This window comes from Botryllus schlosseri, chromosome 6, assembly GCF_051294905.1.
Source record: "Botryllus schlosseri isolate E-star chromosome 6, Bs_hap1, whole genome shotgun sequence".
Classification (NCBI taxonomy): domain Eukaryota; kingdom Metazoa; phylum Chordata; class Ascidiacea; order Stolidobranchia; family Styelidae; genus Botryllus; species Botryllus schlosseri.
In genome coordinates this window covers 4,592,888-4,611,726 of record NC_137241.1, presented here as the reverse complement: position 1 = coordinate 4,611,726, position 18,839 = coordinate 4,592,888, and the positions used below count along the sequence as shown (strand labels likewise).

The 18,839-nt window shown below is 39.7% G+C and overlaps 1 protein-coding gene and 1 long non-coding RNA gene across 3 annotated transcripts in view; one reads left to right on the top strand and one right to left on the bottom strand.

Moving 5' to 3' along the window:
- LOC145440455 (calcium homeostasis modulator protein 6-like) overlaps positions 1 to 18,839 on the bottom strand; it is a 38,164-nt gene that overhangs the window by 17,236 nt on the left and 2,089 nt on the right. The window contains exon 3 of one of the 2 annotated variants that reach the window (XR_013915544.1): positions 15,423 to 15,833. Coding sequence is in view for 1 of the 2 variants with exons in the window: in XM_080318065.1 (XP_080174191.1) it covers positions 15,537 to 15,833 (297 nt within the window). In the remaining variant the exon portion in view is untranslated. Of the gene's footprint in view, positions 1 to 14,872; positions 15,834 to 18,839 lie in introns of those variants that run through there. The other variant, XM_080318065.1, reaches the window with a different exon arrangement.
- LOC145440875 (uncharacterized) lies at positions 1,525 to 3,499 on the top strand. Its single transcript, XR_013915641.1, has 3 exons — positions 1,525 to 1,937; positions 2,003 to 2,104; positions 3,149 to 3,499. It is a non-coding gene; the product is annotated as an uncharacterized LOC145440875 (long non-coding RNA).

Sequence of the window (18,839 nt, the reverse complement as noted above, 5' to 3'; positions counted from 1 at the left end):
TAGTTGTAACCTTATGTGAGATTTGATTACAGGCCTATAGAAAGAAGTCATCAATTCAATAACCAATTACAGACAGCTGACACCTTGCGATATGACTGGTAGCAGTCTAAAAATGTTTGTCAAGAGTCCAAGATAATGTAGATCAACTATTGCCACTACCATTCTAACCATTCAAGAATAGACAATACTATAAGATCAGCCATGTTATCAGAATTATTAGCTAAAACACAAAGTATACCATACTTGCCAGTCTAACGATATATAATACGTGAACTGATGAAAGATGGTATGATTGGACATGAGCTCGCCTGACATGGTTATCATCAGTACGGTATTCTCGCAGAGCAGTGTCTGAAGTTCGCAAAATTGAAGGTATAGTTTCAACATCAGTCACAAAACTGCGTTTGCTTCTCGCCTTCACATGTAGTTTTTTAACCCATTGCTGATGAATGTCACAATAGGGCATACAATTTCTAGAATCCTCAAATTGTTGTTGTGGCAGTCTTCTGTAGATTAATATAGCGGTAAGTCAAATCCCTCTTTGCGTACTTGTAGCATGAATGATTTTAATGCTGCCACAGAAGCTGTATGATACCCTTTCAATCAACACTATACAGCGGTGCTTGTGCTATGGCACAATCTTTGGCTACCATGAGTCTTTCAGCAGTTCATGATCATAACGGAATATATCCTGATGACGTTCAACAATGTAATAACTCCATTCTGTGAGAAGGTATTCCCAGTGTGGACTTGGACTTCTTGTCAGCTTGGCACATCGAGTTAACAGCTATTCACACACTTGCAGCCCGGTCAACCAAATAAGAATATGCATACAAACATGTACAAGTAACTTTCTGGAGTCAGATAATTATATAGAAAATTATGTAAGAAGATATATAGATAAAATGTATGATAATTAATATAATGATGCCTTGACGATACAGCAGCCTACCAGCCTCTTTGAAATCATTCAAGATACATGCATATCATACTAAGGCACACTAACAACATATAACAAGGCTATAAAATCCAGAATTCCAATATACCGTTACAACGAAAGCAAACCTACTCAACTGTCCTGCTTACTCTTCCAACAGGGGTTAAACCCGCTCAGAGGCCAAACGCCAGACGCCAGACGCCGCGCGGCGGCCGAATGTATATACGGCGTATGGCGTCTGGTTTTCTGAGACGCCGAGTAGCTATACGGCGTTTGGCGTCTGTTATGTTCAGACGCCGAATAGCTATACGGCGTTTGGTGTCTGTTCAGACGCCGAGTAGCTATACGGCGTTTGGTGTCTGTTCAGACGCCGAGTAGCTATACGGCGTTCGCCATCTGGTATGTTGAGAATAGGGTTTGATTTGAAGGTTGAGGCTTGAACAGGAGTTTTCTGCAGCTAAATCTAAGCAAAGCATGTCAAATCATTGGCCAGTGGGCAAGAGATTTGATGGTTGTTTCGTGCGTACACTGACTGTACAGTACACGCTACTAGGTGACGACATCGCGTGTGCTTCGGTGCTAGGCTGCTTGAGAACAAACACGTTTCGTATTAGACAGGTCGTCAGTCACGTTACTACAGATACTGCATGATTTGTTGCTGGGAACTTAACCACCGCAAGAAGATTACAGTATGTGACGTGTAGTAACAAGATATTTTATTGTTTTCTAGTATAGTTAGTTAGTGATTGATTCTAGACTACACTGACACAGCTGCAAAATCCTTTGTATCTCCACTTCACGTATGCTGGGGTAAATCAACAGTTCGCGTCACTGAGATCGTATTCAAGACACACCTAATATTTCGTTTCGATATTACTCCGCAAAATTCTACACAACACAAGTATACTACAAATGATCTTCGGTTGTGAGAAGTTCAAGGTTGAAGACCAGGATTGATGTTCAAAAAGATGGGTGAAATTGTGGAGTACTTTTTTTGAAGGTTTGTGATGCGTTCACGTATTGAGATTTGAGAAAATTGATTTGCAATCTACTTTCACGTAATAGGCCGCCGAACTCTACCCGATGCAAACCTGGATTTTGATCATTTTCGACGAGCTTGCGAAAGCTACCGCCAGCAGTTAAGTCAAATCTTGCTTGATGCGACGGGTATGTTAGTCAATGTTGGATTAAAGCCATTTAAAATATGTAGTATGTTTTGCATGCAGATGAAAAAGAATTGGGAGATTATTGCATTGAATGCAGTAGTCCAAACCCAATGAAAAAAGACATGAAATGGGTAGGGGAGATGTGGTACCGATGAGACAGTGTGACCGAAAATACTTGAAATATTATCTGAGATAATCCTATGATTACAGTACGCGAATTTGTCTACAAATGCATGCTGGCAGAATCTTTCACACTAACAAACCAGCCATTATTTTTAATGTGAAGTGTAGGGCTTGTATCAGGGTATATAATGCCACATCTTTTTTAACTCAATACCATCCTCGAGTTGCCTATTTTGAATTAAATTACAATATTTATAGGGTGGGGGGCCTATGGTACCATAACCAAATCAAGCAAAATGTTTGAATCAACTAATCACTTAACAACAGAAACACGCCTAAACATATAGAGGCTGCAAATCATAGTTTCCTGTGGTGTTTTATCGCTATAACGAGGTAATTGAAAGTCAAAATGTCGATTTACGGGTAATATGTATGTGCCATAATTTTGTTATTTTGGGCGTAAATCGAAACATGATTTTACTCCAACATTTGAGTTGATATAATCAAATAATCTATTTTATTCTTGAAGGTGGCGACGAAACATTCTTCATTGACTTGCTGTAGCTTAGATTATATTACACAACAAAACAATATGAAAAATCTGAGTTTTTGAACGTATATCTCTTAGGTCCCATGGTCGTGTCACTCGTGTGCCTTTGGATCTACCGGGTGGGGACCAATGATGCGTTCGAGCAACAAATTTTGAACGTTCATAAATATTTTTTGAAAAAGCGGATATTCATGTAAATGTCCGAGATACGTAGAGCTTGGATCAAAGTGTTGAGCCAGCAAAGATATATTCTCGGCTGAAGATTTGAGGGCCAGAGATCATTTTGCAATTTTTGATCCATCGGTACCACATCTTTCCTATGCAATTACGAGATTACATTTGTCAGGTTTATTGATTCTAACTTGTTTCCAGGTTGCGTGTGATAGCTGTGGTCGATGGACGCACGAGCACTGTTGCCCGGGACAGCAGATACCTGATCCTGATTTTTATTGCATGTTATGTACCCAGAAGTAAATTCTGATGTTTATATATTTATTGGGGACATTTTACTGTGGTTTCGTTGCTTGTTTCATAGTGATTTTTACTGTGGTTCCACTGCTGATTTCTCGATGACGTTTACTGTGGTTCCACTGCTTATTTCTTTGTGACTTTTTCTGTGGTTTCGTTGCTTGTTTCTTAATGACTTTTAGTGTGGTATTCGTTGCATATTTCTTATTGTGGTTTCATTACATACTGTATCTACAGACTTGGGTCTGAAATTCATTGTGAGTGTACAATTATGGTGTTGTGTTCAAGTCACTACCTTCGAGTCACGAGTCATTGCACATTTTGACTCACTCGAGTCAAGTCATTTTAGCAAAGTGACTTAAGTCAAGTCATGACTCGAGTCATCCCAACACTGATATGGGGTGGTGACAGGGTTGTAACCAAGTCAATTTGACTCGAGACATTTTCAATTCACACCGAGTCAAGTCCGAGAGCAATGGGTTGAGTCCAAGTCATGGTGTTTAATGTTCCCCCATCCAGTTCAGCTTTAGGTCACTTCTGTGGAACTCTCGGGGGTGATATCGAAGGCCTCGGATATTTCATATGTTCATTTTTCCCACTCTGAACATGTTTATTGTAACAGATAAAAGGCAGGTTTAAGGCCAATTTTTCATTTATTAGTCGTGATATACCATTCTTGAATAAGCCATAGAATGAGTAAATCCATTTTTATGAAAATAACTCAGGTCAGCAAAAAAATTGTGAGTCGAGTTAGTAGTATAACGACAGGAGGTGATCAAGTATCTTTTTTGAATCTGAACATACCATCATTTGGGATTCTGCCAACGCTTATTATGAAGAAAATGTGACAATATGGATCTTCGGTATCATATAGTTGCGGGAACTTAATAGTCGCGCCATGAAAGGATTTAGCCTCTGCTCAGTTTACCGAGACACTAGACGCCAAACGCCGTATAGCTACTCGGCGTCTCAACATACCAGACGCCGAACGCCGTATAGCTACTCGGCGTCTGAACATAGCAGACGCCAAACGCCGTATAGCTACTCGGCGTCTCACCATATCAGACGCCAAACGCCGTATAGCTACTTGGCGTCTCAGAAAACCAGACGCCAAACGCCGTATAGACATTCGGCCGCCGCTCGGCGTTTGGCGTCTGGCGTTTGGCCTCTGAGCGGGTTTAACCCCTACTCTACTCTTCCCTTCCTTCAGCTGCTATATTTTCTCCAATATGATTGACGGAATCAATCATCCAGAACCACTGAGCCATACAAGAAAAAGCTGTTAGTTTTTTTGTCAAGCAATGGTCTGTTTAAGTAAATTTGATTTCAGTTGAAGAATTGTGAAAAAAGACTTTGGCGTGATTATGGTGCTTTTCCATATGATTTCAACGAGAGACCATGTAAACAGTTTGAAAGTCAACGCCAAGGAGTGTTGATCAGTACGTTAATGATGCGTCATATCTCTTGAGTGGAGCTCCATCAACTAGTGCATATTGTGCATTGCATTATTTGAAGACCTCGAATGTTGTCAAACTCCTCGTCTGAGTGTCGATTTGAGCTATGATTCCGTACTGTCGGAGTTTCGTTTCTCAATTATAATGGATTGAAGAAAGTCGACGTCTTGAGAGATAGCACAGCCAGAGTGGAGTGTAGAGGGATTGCATCCGGATTTATGGGACACTGGCTCTGCTGAATGCTATAATTTCTATGTTCAAGTGAAACACCACACGTTATCAAGTGGTACAATGAACCTTACAAACCATATCCAAAAGGCCAAGGATACAGCACAGTTGAAGATGAGTTTCTCCTCGTCCAATAAACAAGTCGGCAAGACAACTACTAACCAGCTACTGGAGAGGAAATTTGGACAGATTGTGGGACATTCAGGAATCAGGATGGTGCTATTATTCACATCTTGTGTGACACGACTATAAGCGTCATGCTCGAAGCTTTGAACTGATTGACCAAAGGTATTATAAGCATCAGCAAGTTGCTACTAAACAGGCCTTCACGCCTTCCAGCACTTGTGGGCAAAATGTGACTTATCTGCATCTAATATTGACCATCTCCCGATTGTGAAATTCCATGGTCACAACTTGCTACTATTACTTCTTGATATATATTGGGTGATATGGTTAAATGCCTGATTGTTACATATGGCCATAGCCTAATAATCTTTGTCATTTTACATTTGCTTTTGATCGAGATACCACTTTCATTCGCACACTTAATTCAAATTAGTAGCGTTGTTTCTTTGCGTTAACTTTTCTATAAATGAAATTCCAATTTTTGTTCATTCCATAGATACAATTAGTACAATTAGTACAATTGATATTCTGCGATATCATTATTCGATAAGGATTTTTCGGATTCTTGTAGGAGATTTCCGGATAAATTCGGATAGTTGGATGAGATTATCCGGAGTCGGACGGATAGTTCCGCAGACACCAAAACTGTCGGACGGATTCGGATTCTCGAAATCCAACATCCGCTCATCACTGGTAGCTACTTTCGAACGCTTTGCGACAATCTTAACGACTTTCCTGTGAGCTTATTCTAGGCTCATTGCTGTTTTTTATCAATAATCTATAGAATGAGACATTGGTACCCATCATATTTGAGATTTTCCAAATTTTGGACAACCCTACTGTACAGTACACCCATCTGAGTGATACACCCTTTTGAAATTTTGGTACAACCCAGGGCAGGGGTGTCAAACTCAACTCGGGTCGCGGGCCGGATTCTATAGTTTTGATCGCTTGCGGGCCGGCCCAGTCAAATGATTCCAATATTTTACCCCGAAATCCATACCCTTCACTGGAATGCTTTATTATCAAACGCCATGCAAAATACTATTATTTATTAAATCACGAATCATATGCGCTCTATTGTAGCAACATGATTCGCAAACAATTGAATTGACAAAATGCGATAATTGGTTGATTGAATGCAGTTATAAACCTCTAAAACATAGTCTCTAACAACGATAGAAGTTCGAATATTTTTATGTTCCCTTTGCTTTGATCGTGATGCGTCGTTGACCCTGCGTTGCGTACTCGTGGTGAGGAATATAAGGAGATTGTAAACGAGGGCTCTGGAATTTTGTTTTATATCACCAATTCATCATTCGATTTCTCTGGAGACCGGGACACGGGCCTTTTGGGTCAGAGTGACATAAGCAGCAGTGCCACCAGAGATATTTAAAATTTTATTCTTCGTGTAGCTATTTTTTCTACACACATTTTACATGCAAGGGTTTCAGATTGTCGTTTCCGCCTCTGTGAATAACTATCAATTGGCTAATTTCCCCAGAAAACTCACTGCCTTGTTCCTGATATGGTCACTTGTGTGAGAACTCAACACTGTTGACAGATGGTTTAATGTGGACTATGAACATGTTCGACATTTACTGTCTTTAGTGATTATTTTCGACTAAGTATTTAATACTAAAATTCTCAACTTCTAGTAGTAATGTGCCCTGTAATACAATAAATTTACATTTTACTCAGAATGACCTCACGGGCCGGATGAAATGGTAAGGCGGGTCGGATGCGGCCCGCAGGCGTATGTTTGACACTCCTGCCCTAGGGTGTACGATATACCCGGTTGAACAGCCCTGCTATATGCTAATATGCTATTATACTACAGTACCGTAGCTTAATATCTCGTCGGTAACACTGTGCTACGTTAATTTTGAGGTTACTAAAGTAATGACGGTTCTTAGTGTACTTTTTGATGCTGAATTCAAAACTGTTATCCGTTTTTTTCAATCAGGTCTAGATTTTTGGCAAATTGCATTTGAATTTTCGAAAACTGCAGCTTTCAGCGTTATGCGATAAGATTTGTGACGTCATAAAATGATTTGGCAATGATGTTTTGATGAAAAGTTTAGTAAATATTTTAATTATGACGAAGACCATTCCATCAGTATTTCTCAAAGTGGGGGGGTGCGAAAGCATCTGAAGGGGGGGCGAAGCCGCTGTTAACATAAAAAATAATTCGTGATTCGCGCGATTTACCTGCAGCTCATGCTGTTTCTATTGCCTATTGTCTGAATTTTATATTTGAGAATTCTCTCATCAATAGCCACAATCTTCAATGCCATCAAACTATCCGTTGGGATTGCTAGCAATCTGATTTCTCTCTTTAATATTTCGTAATATCACGAGTAGGGAGCGCGGAATTTTTCACTATCAAAAAGGGGGGGGCGTGTCTAAAAAAGTGTGAGAACCACTGCCCTATAGTATACTGTAAAGAAGTTTCGGATTAATATCAGCTTTTGGCATAGGCCGCAGATCTGTGAACTGATCAAAGACGAAGGTTTCACTGCACACATGGGTGCAGTAGAAAAATGACCATATGGGTAGCTTTTCGAGTAGTCATTTTAAACTTCCCCGGAAAGCATAGAAGCCCTGATTACGAAGCATAGGTCAAAGAGATGGATCAAACTTTCAATCCTTGGAGCCCTGATGTCTGCGAAAATGCACTTTCTGACTTCTCATTAGAATTACTTTCCGGTCAACTGTGGTGATTACAGCGAATAACAGGGAGAGAGATTCCACCGAGACTTTTGCCAGATGGAAGAAAGGTATCAAAGATACAGGGACTTAAACATGTTTGCAAATTACAGTTGGTGCTTAAACAGAGATCCACATAACTCCACACATGGAAGAAAATCTTTGAAGCGACATTTATTGTCAGCATAAATCCTTTACATCATACATTTTTATTGTATTTATCGTCGTAATGTATGTATCAGTATCAGTTTAATTTATCATCATGTCCCGCACAATGCTCTCTTTGTTAAGCTCTTTTGAATACTTCGTTTTCATTTCACACTTCAAACATTGATGTTGGCAAGGATTTTGCATTTAAAACGCAAAACGCAAAACGTATATTTGGAATTTAGCTAACCGGTTAACCGGATAATAACTGCTAAATGAGAAAATCGATATCACGAGGTCTGCATGAAAAATGGATCGCAAAATCATTGCACAGTGTTATTGTAGATTTATACGTACACGCGCAGTACGAGCGAATGCGAGAAAAATCACGCAAATTTAATGTTCACTGCTTCTGCAACGCCCGCCTTATAAAGCACACTGCATCAATTGTGGCATCCTGTAGCCGGGACCGAAGTTTTGTAACGAAGAGTCCACATGTATTGAATGCTCTTTCTGCTACCACAAAATGGGCTGAATATAGTAAGCAGCGCTTCCTTTTTGCCCATTCTTCTGTTTAGGTGTCCAGTACTGGAAGGATGAGTAGCCGATACTGGAATTTATGCCGACATGATAGCTCGTTTTAGTCCCTTCTTAAGAAATTCACGTGATCAGGCGGGTAGCCAGCCGAAAAATAAGGGAAGGGTTGAATAATATAAGGGGGTTTCGATTTTTTGAATTAAGTCTCAGCGGAAATCAAGTACGCTTGCACGCACGAACATGTTTGCGAAATAAGTACATTCGATGTCATTCAGTTTCGCGATGTCACTCATTAATCACAATCGCTCCAAGCCACCAAGAGATAGGAGCCAACGCATGCCAGGCCCGAGACGCGATTGTTACGCCAGATATGATCGTGCCATGCCTATTGCATTGCAGATGCGATTGTGAAGGCCAGCGATAATATCGTCAGCACAAAGCCAATGCAGATGCGATTGTGCAGGCCAGTGATGGTATAGTATCCACAGGGTCTATTGCAGATGCGATTCTGCCAGTGGAACTATAGGCTTGTTGAAGACTCGATAAATCAGGCCAGCAACGATAGCCGCGCACGCTCAGAAGGAGATTGCGTCGCGTTAAATTGAGCACTGACGTTTCTCGCTAATTGTCAACACGCTTTTCGCTAATTGACCACGCGCAACACCGATAATACGACTTATTCAAGCTTACTAAAAAGTGTAAAACGCATTATCAACGATACTATTTATCCGGTTATCCGGCAGAATTATATCCGGATATCAGATAATGAAAAAACCTGCGGTTAACCGGATAATCTAACCCTAGTTAGTTGTAAGCAGGGCTTTGGAGCAGCCGTAAATTTGCATTGCTCCAGCTCCGGCTCCGGAGCTTTCTTCTGTCATACATTAGCTCCGGCTCCAGCTCCGGAGCCGCATTATTACCACTGCTGCGGCTCCGGCTCCGGCTCTGAAAACTGTTGAAGGTGTCTATCTATATCAGGGGTGGGCAACCCGCGAGAAGGTTTTAATAAGCCCGCGAGCTAATTTCCCATTACATTATCGAAGTTCTGTTTATCGAAATTGAATTGCTCAGATTGTGAACTTGCAAGGCCAACCAAAAATATGATTAGTCTGGCCGCGACACTGGCCGCAATATACCCAAGTAATAATAATATTAACTTTGAAAATCCTGGCGCGACTGGTGGGCAGCGCACTCGTTCGTCAATTTCATGTGGCCCTTTAGCCGAAAATGTTGCCCCCCCTGGTCTATATAGATTACTAATTTACCCGTAGGTTAGTTATCCTAGATTCTGTCAGCCGTCAGTAACATCGGATGCAGCGACGAAGACATATTTGCCGCTGTGCCGGCTTGTGATGTCATATTGAATACTTTTCAATTATTGATAACATCATAGTTGTACTAGAACGCACTTTACTCGATGGCATTGCTGTGTACCGCATTAAAATTCTGATGCGGCGTTTTAACACTGGCACTGTACTCGTTAACATTAAGCCATACAGCTCAATTCAATCTTTAAATGTGCGATTATTACTCAACTGTAACTGTAGTAAGAGCAATATGGGTGAATATCACGACGTGATCAATAGAAATTCGATTTGTACCAAATGGCCAATGGTTTGACGTTCGATATTGGTGCACTCGTTACCAGTCCATCCGGTGTCGATCAAGTTTATCGGAATATAATATTTTCCCATTGAAACCAATCGAATAATCGAATTAAACACTGTGCCATGCACATTGCGCCATGCCCATGACAAATTAAACTAGGCAGTATGCACGCACATTGCACATTTGCAAGTCCCGGTGCGCGATAATCCGGGAATACTAGAGTATCAAGCAGACATCAAGAAACAGATGATTACAAATTTGAAATATCAAATCAGTAATTTGTCACCAACATAAAATACTATGGGGTCCTGATAATACATAGTGATCATTATTTTCGAACCGTACAATTGGCCAACAAGGTAGTGCTGATGATGAAATTGCGGGAATGCCGAATACCCACAATATTCGCAGGCATATTTCGCATACCGCGACGTTCGGCACTCATGTATGGAAATCGAACATTGAACATATGACTGCTCTGCTGTTAAATCCCCAGGAACATGTTTAGTCGGAAAAGGTAGCGCCGAAGAGGAAAAGATTCTTAATTTCGCAAAGGCCTGCTTTTGAATTATGTGAAGAAAACAGCAGATACGGTTGTTGCATAAATAATAGCATCTTATGAAATACGTCGGAGCCGGAGCTACCCCTCCAATAACTGGCTCCAGCTCCGGCTCCAGCTCCGGTAAAAATGCACGGCTGCGGGGCTGAGGCTCCGGGCTCTGGCTCCGGCTCCAAAGCCCTGGTTGTAAGTGCCTTTATTTCAACTGTGTTATTATATTTTATTAGTATTTATAACGGCTGCCATTACAAAAAGCTTGAATTCAAATCAAAATACCATCTTGCAAAAATTTACAACATGCATGACCGACCAATTAAAATACCACAGAACTTAATTTCTTTGTGTACAATAATGACTAAAGCTATAACATAATTGAATATGTGATGAGGAGAAAACTTGACCTGATTGAAAAAAATGGTTGCATTTTTTTTATTCAACGCAAAAAAATTGATTCAAAAACAGTGGAAACATCTTTGACCTTTGAAAAATAATTTTCAAACGCAGCACAGTGTAATCAACAGATCGGGAAATACAGTATAATGACGCCATCATATTCTTGTATGACAAGTTACCACAATTACTATAGCTTTGATGATAGTCTGGTATGTCATCGATTCAGTAAACCTGGCCCATATCGTTATTCCATGGTAATTGTATTGGCTGCTCTAGCTATTTCCTTCCATAGGACTATCAGACCTTGTATTAACCCTTACGAGGTGGGGCCATATTTTGCAGAATTGACGTTCACATTTCAAATTCTCACCTTGACCACACCAGGACTTTAATCTGGGCAATTCCAGTTTAAAAGTGGGCGGGGTATAGCCCTCTACCGATTCCACCCTTGATTGACACACCATGACATGTCTGAGGTTTTTTAATAAGTTTAAATAAACAAGCTTTTCCCCAAAAGAAATCTCTCTCTCTCTCAATTTTCAAGGCTGACCCTTAGGATGGCGTCAGAGAGAGGAATATGATGCTTTAGTGCGTAGCCACTGTTGCCTGGTTTCAAACAAGCCGTCAACCATGGTTGTAAACCGCGCGGTTCGTCAGATATCGAAAAATGGAAAATACATATAAAATTTACAAATGGGCGTGGTCAGTGAGTGGTCATCAAGGTCAAGTTCATGATCAAGACTCAATCGGCCCCTACAGTCCGGTCTATGGCATAAAACAACACGATATGCTTTCTTTTGTCATATCCAACCATTTGCAGGCATAGTAAACCTGTTTATGACTCATATGCCAACTGAATTTTCACTTGAACTTGACCTAGATCTTGAAAATCACTGAAGCGTGACCAAAATTTACAAATCCCCTTCAGAAAACTCTCCAGAGAACGTTTTGATGTTTGAAACGATGGAAATTTATACAGAAAACCGTACATGTCGACTTCTGATGTTCTGGCAGATTTTCTGACAATATTTCCCACTCGGAAAATATCCGGAAGTTTTAGGTGATAACCATATTTTATTTTATTTTTAACTTTTTGTTTATTTTTACAAACCAAAATTTTTGAGTAAGGTTCCAAATACATCGGAAAAGTCTCAGCTTTTCAAAAAACGTAGTACCCGATGTCTAGGGCGTGTCAACATGGAGAAATCGGTGTCGGAGGCATGCCATATCATATATGATACGCCCACCTCGTAAGGGTTAATGGTAGAGCGCGTATGCCTCTACTATACTATCAGAGCATGCTTACAAAGATTCGTCAACATCCGGTATTCAACATGTACGCTTCGGTTTCTGATCTTCGGTAAAATACTGCATGTTTCTTTGATTCATTGTTTATCAGTCAGAGGCCGCGGTTCATGACCCTACTGGTCTATGCAGTTCTCGAAAGGTGTGGAAATGACATTCAGTTCAGTACGTTAATGATCTCATCATCTCAAATCACGACAAGGTTGCGATGTACTGTAATGATAGAAACATCTTATTTTCTTATCGAACACATGACATACCTTATCTTGGCCTAGCCAGACCATGTAAATAAAAGACACGAACACTGAATTGAAGGTAACAGGAAATAACATCAATAGAGCAAGCCACGAAAATCAAGTGGCATGTGTCGGTAGGAAAAATCAGATCGTGGTTCTGTAATCTCGATACTACTATCTTCTCGTACTTTGACGGACAAGGGACATGCACTTGCTGGACGACTGACGCCGACATATCGAAGCAAGATATCCTACTGTATATTTGCAGACATCGTCATATGTCAGAAGTTCTTACCCAGAACCTTGATAAACAACAGCACGAATTACAAGACCTGTTTAATTTTCACCCGAATGTGTAGTCGGCGTACAATAGGATTCGGAAACGCGCATGCTTCTCTATAGGTCGCGGATAAACATGCCCTTTTGTTAGCATCCAAAGTAAATAAAATTGGCCATTCCTTTTCCAGATACTGTCACAGCAGTCTTAGCCTAAGGTCTTCTTGTTTTGCTCGTGCATTTACGTTTGGTGTCGTTCAACTCTTTTGATATCTATAGGACTAGTAATTACCGCCAATCACTATTTCCTCGTGTGTCGTGCTTGTATTTATACCCTTGTGTTCTGTTCTCTACCGTCTTTCGTTTAACTGCCCTCTGGATCGTGTCGCCTGTCTTTAAGTTATTCTGCTGATAATATACTGATTCCATATTGCAACCTCGTCGTATGAGTTATTGTTCAGACAAGATCAAGAACATAACACTTCTCGCTTGAACAAACTTGTTCGTATATTCCGTACACATTGCTCGTGAAAAAGCGAGATTCTCACCTCCTGCTATTGACCCACCCCCCAATTTTCGTGACGTAACCGATCTTGTGGTCGATTATATTCTTCTGTTAATGTACTCAGGAAATAATCTCCTGTCTTCTGTAGTAGACTGCTGTAACTAGGTTTCCATTAAAAAAATCAATATAAAACAAACATGTTTAAAATAAGGCCTTGTTTAAAACATGTTTTTATCGGTTTTTTAAGCCATGACGTCACGAATGTTCAATTGTGAAGTCATAGTAGATTGATATTGACAATCGAAAATATAGGGTAAATATAGCTCCTTTGACGAAATATCTGTATTATTCCTGTCGAATCGACAACTTTGAGGATTCCAACCATCCCATATCGATATACGCCTGCTCTATCGGGTGGTAATTGTCCGTAGGCTCATACAACATGTTTTTTGGAAAGTATTTACACAATTATGGCATAATTTTACAACTATAAAAAAAAACACAATTTTTTAAAGGCCTTTGTTTAAGGCACTGTTTAAAACATGTCTTAATCAAAGTGTTTTAAAACACCGTTTGTTTTATATGCAACCCTAGCTGTAACCACATGACAACGAAGTAGAGGAAGCACGACGTACCAAAACAGAATGTTTGGCAATTCATTGGCTATTCTAGGCCATGATAGTCGGGTGTTTTTCTTGACTGACTTAGCGCACCACGGTAAAGAACCACTGGTCAATAATATATACTGAACTAATTACAAAACAAAACGGCGATTGTAGCAGCACATTGTTGACACCGACGAATTTTTATCAATACATTGAGACATGTTGAAAATGTAGTAAATAACTCTTTATCACTAATTTCCGGATGGAGTGTGGTTCCGTCATTCACACATATCAGGGCAGGGCGACATGCGGCCCGCGCTGGGATTTTGAGGGGCCCGCAGAGAGTTTCTACACTGAAAATTAAATTCAAATCTGAAAATATTGACATACTTAATCCGTCACAGAGTGAATCCAAGTTTGCCAACCTGAGAAAGATGGTCATAAAACTACTTGTTCTGTTCGATTCTACATGGATTTGCGAGCAAACAATTTCGACCATGAACATTAACAAGACAGGGTTGCGTTCCAACACAACTGATGTTCACGTGCAGTCTTTATTAAGGGTTTGTGCATCCGAATGCAGTCAGAGTTCCGAGAACTTCCTAACAATTTTGATCGACCACAGATGTCGCATTGACCTCAACAGCTATTAAAAGTACATTTGTTTAAAAAATTGATTGCGTACTGTGTACTCTATGTTTTAAACCTTACATTAAATACGATTTATTCCTTGTATAGGTTGATAAATATGCGATTAATGTACTGATCTTATAATCCCTTCCGCCAAGTACCCCATTTTCCCATATCAGGCCCGCCGAACGAAGAAGTTTCCCGCCCCTGCCATGTATGAAAAGCACTGTTATCTTAGTACCAATTATTTGCTAGTAGGGCTCCATACTAATCACTAAACTGAATTTGTGGCCATAATGAGAGGCAATAGTGTAAGAAAGTAGGTCTATTTTTCTTGCATATACATAAAAGTAAAAGAATGAGTACGAAAAATATATATCACTTCCACGAATCCACGATTCGGGCAGCATTAAATGCTCCTGATTAAATCACAGTAAACAAAGCCGGTAATATCCCAGATGTTATATTTGCGCAACAAGCGATGCGCAACCCCACGTGATATGTGACTCGACTTGACTTCATTCTATATACACGTTGATTTGACTTGTACTTGAGTGCATGAATCGACCAAGACATACGACTCGAGACCAGGACGGCCATTCTGACTTTGAAGAATATTAAAGTTAGCACATTATTGGCATATTGGTACTTGGAAAATACGACCAGAAACTTTTAAGAGAGGAGAAAAATAGTCTATATGAATGCGAGACATTTGATATCACCCGAGTCGAATTATAAAAAGAATTGATAGAACAAGACTTGGATTAGAAACTGAACAGTGAACACAATGACTTGAACTCGAGTGCTGACACTAAGACTAGGACTCGACCTTCTGCACCCCGATGCTAACCGATGCTAACCGATGCTCGTGCGATATACTCGAAGATATCTGCGATATCTGATCACATCCAGGGGCCATGCACTCTCAGCAATTTAGCGCCTATGAAAAAGACGACGCGATGCAATGTCAATCGTCACATTTTCGTCTCCGTAACGTTGGGTTCTGTCGGTTCAGTTGCGACGGCGTCCAACATTTTCGTCTCCGTAACGTTGGATTCAGTCGCTTCAGTTGCGACGGCGTCCACTCCGTTGCCAGACACAGGCGAGTCAGTTCTTTCCTCGTCCAAAATGAACTCGTGAAGGTAAGAATACAAAGCCCTTTGGTCGCAGTTTCTGTGAAATCTGAAAATGGTGGATATGCGATCCCAAAGCTTTTTCGCGCGATGCTTCTCCATGAACTTTTTGACGTTGTTTTCAGCGTGCAGTTGAGCCTGATGAAACATAGGAGATCCAAATTGCATTGACAAAATATAGAACAAAATACTCATCGCTGAGAGAGGAGTTGAATACGTAGCAAATTTTCAACTGTTCCCAATTAGATTATTAGAAGGAGAATTACAGCTGTACAGTGTACTGTATATCTATATATTGAAGTTCTGTTTCTCCAAGAAGCTCTTTATATTAGAAATAGAAACTTGGAAATTGAAATAAATTTAGATTTTAGAAGAAGATACAGCAAAACTCAAGTTCTGTTCATATCGCATTAGAGTTCATTCACAAAATCATCATAACGGCAAATCTCTGCGCACCAAGCGTGCCTCGTTTCGCACTATACAGTTTTCCTGTAGCATTTTAAAGAGAACTGAAATTTAGATTAGAATGGAATTTAATACATAGAAATATGTCACATATTAGGTTAGATTTAAAATTAGAGCATAGAAGCATTTCCAGAGGTGGTCAAAGTAATCAAGAAAGCTACTCAAGTAGAAGTAGAAGTAGCTACGAAAAAATCTACTCAAGTACAAGTAGAAGTACTTCTTTCATGAGCAACCTAAAACTACTTGAAGTGGAAGTAGAATTGACTGACTTTAAAAGTAGGCCTACTCAAGTCAGTAAGTAGTTGTGAAAACGATCCTGATTGGATGGATTATAAAAAGGTGCAAATTGAGCTATGTGATAGGTGACAAGCTTGATTCATATTGATGCATACCAGTAGCTATCCAATTTTCGATAGCATAAGCATTCGTCCACATCATGGGATGAAAATGATAGTATTGATAAGGAAATGCGATACTAATCCTCTGTTTTCTCGAACAACACGTTTTGGAAAATAGCATGGTATGGCGCCATCCCCCATATTACAAGGCCCGTAGTTTAGTCGAAGAGCAATATGGAGAAGCTGTATAGGATACGGTGTAAACACTTTGCGCGATTAGTAAACGTTAATAAAAAATATGGTGGACCGTAAAAATGCCATATTGTGTAGCTTTATTTCCAGAAATTAAAGGCATTGCTGCACTTGCTTTTATACTTCAACATGTATGTTATTCGGACAAAAGAACTGATATTTATTATAACTCAAAGTATATGATACTGGGAATTGAAAGTGAAATATAAATACTACTTTTAAAAGCAGAATATGTATTTCATGTTTTTAGTCAAGAAAGTTTCAAAGGTGGTATGCTAAAACAGCTCTCAAATTTAAAAAAGTCAAAGTCCACTCTTCCAGATTAGGACACGCCATGGACATATATGCTAGATTACGATATGACAAGAAAATGCTAGATTGCGAAACATCAGCTTCAAAGGTTATGATGAGCCATATATACTGTGATGAATTATTTCATATGGGTGAAGGGCGACAATGTGGTGTGAACGGAACCACGCCAACCCTCCACTTAAATTATATTCACCGATACTTTCGTGAAATCATACTGCATGGTCACTGCGTACCCAATGCGCGCGAAGCGCGACGAAAATTCTGTGCTTCACTAAACTTTTATGAAAATTAAATGTTGATACTCCGTGAAAACAGCTCCGAAATTCCTCAGGCTATCTTCATGATTGGAAGATTGAACTACTTCTACTTGACAAACTGAAAATAGCGAAAAGTAAGTAAGTAGATCACAAAATATTAAGAAGTAGAAGTAGAAGTAGCGAAAATCAGATCTACTTGAGTAAGTACCAGAAGTAGAGGAAAACTACTTGAGTACTTCGAAAAAGTAGAAGTACTTCGTTACTGACCACCTCTGAGCATTTCCCAAATTAGACTAGAATTAGATTAAATTTGAAATTACAGCTAATAAGATGCTATATTGAAGTCGAGTTTAAATGGTGTTTTAAACCAACTGTTTCGATAGAGACATAATTTTAGTCTTGACTCTAAAGTCAATTCTACACTACATCTACTGTATTCATTTATAAAACCAGTGAATTTTACACCATTATATTCACTGAATGACAATAAATGTTATGGCGAAGCAGGTCTGTCAATATTTCATTCGTTCTTCAAACGATATCAGTTATCAAATGTCATCTAAACATATAGTACAAGCGATCTCTTCGCACCGATTATTCGAAATTTAATGCGGGTGTCGTCATATTTTGATATACCATATTCTTTCCAAAGATCTACTATAGTTCATTACCGATAACCGCTGAAGAGTGTCATCCGAAAATATTCGGGTTTATTTCAATATGAATAATGAATATATTATTCAATCGTATATTGAAGTTCTGTACCTTCAAGGAGCTATACAAAGTTGTACCCGTAAGATTGCGACCGAACAATATGAAAATAAAATCGTGCTTTCTATTCTTTCAATTTTAGGTCGCTCGTGCTGCGTGACCAGTGTACTCTGACGCGTACCGGGACAACAGCAGTTATTCGCAAATGGTGGGATGGATTGTACTTGGCTGCACCGCTTTCGTGGCTTTAATCGGATACACGTTGTCCCGGTGTTTCTATCCTATGACGTACTACCACGCGAAATATTACGATCTGTATCGAATGCACGAAGAAAATGAATTTACAGACATCTCGCTCTAATTGGTATAATTAGCCAACTAGAAGTATCTAATTGGCCAATTCTGGCTAACACTATAGGGGACATGTGAGGGGCGGTCGGGCATTGAGTCCCTACAAGGGCTTAGAAATGAGGTTCAGAACGTTTTGGAGCAGTAAACCGGTACTTGTACTTTTAGGCAAACATCTTTATTCTATATTCTGCAAATTGGTTCCGTTCTGATATAATTACGAATGCCAAAATGAGCTCACACGCGAAAAATCAGGGTAAGAATAGTGTAAGGATGCTTAGGAATCTCAAGGCATATTATTCCTTGAAAGAGAATAATTTACTCGAACTTTTAAGGACACCATCAAGTTGAAGTTTAATACTTACATAATCGTTTAGTTTTGTTACAATATACAGTCGACTCCGCTTAACTTGGACACAGGAGGTATCACGATCAGTGCAAATTACTGCAGTATAGCGCAG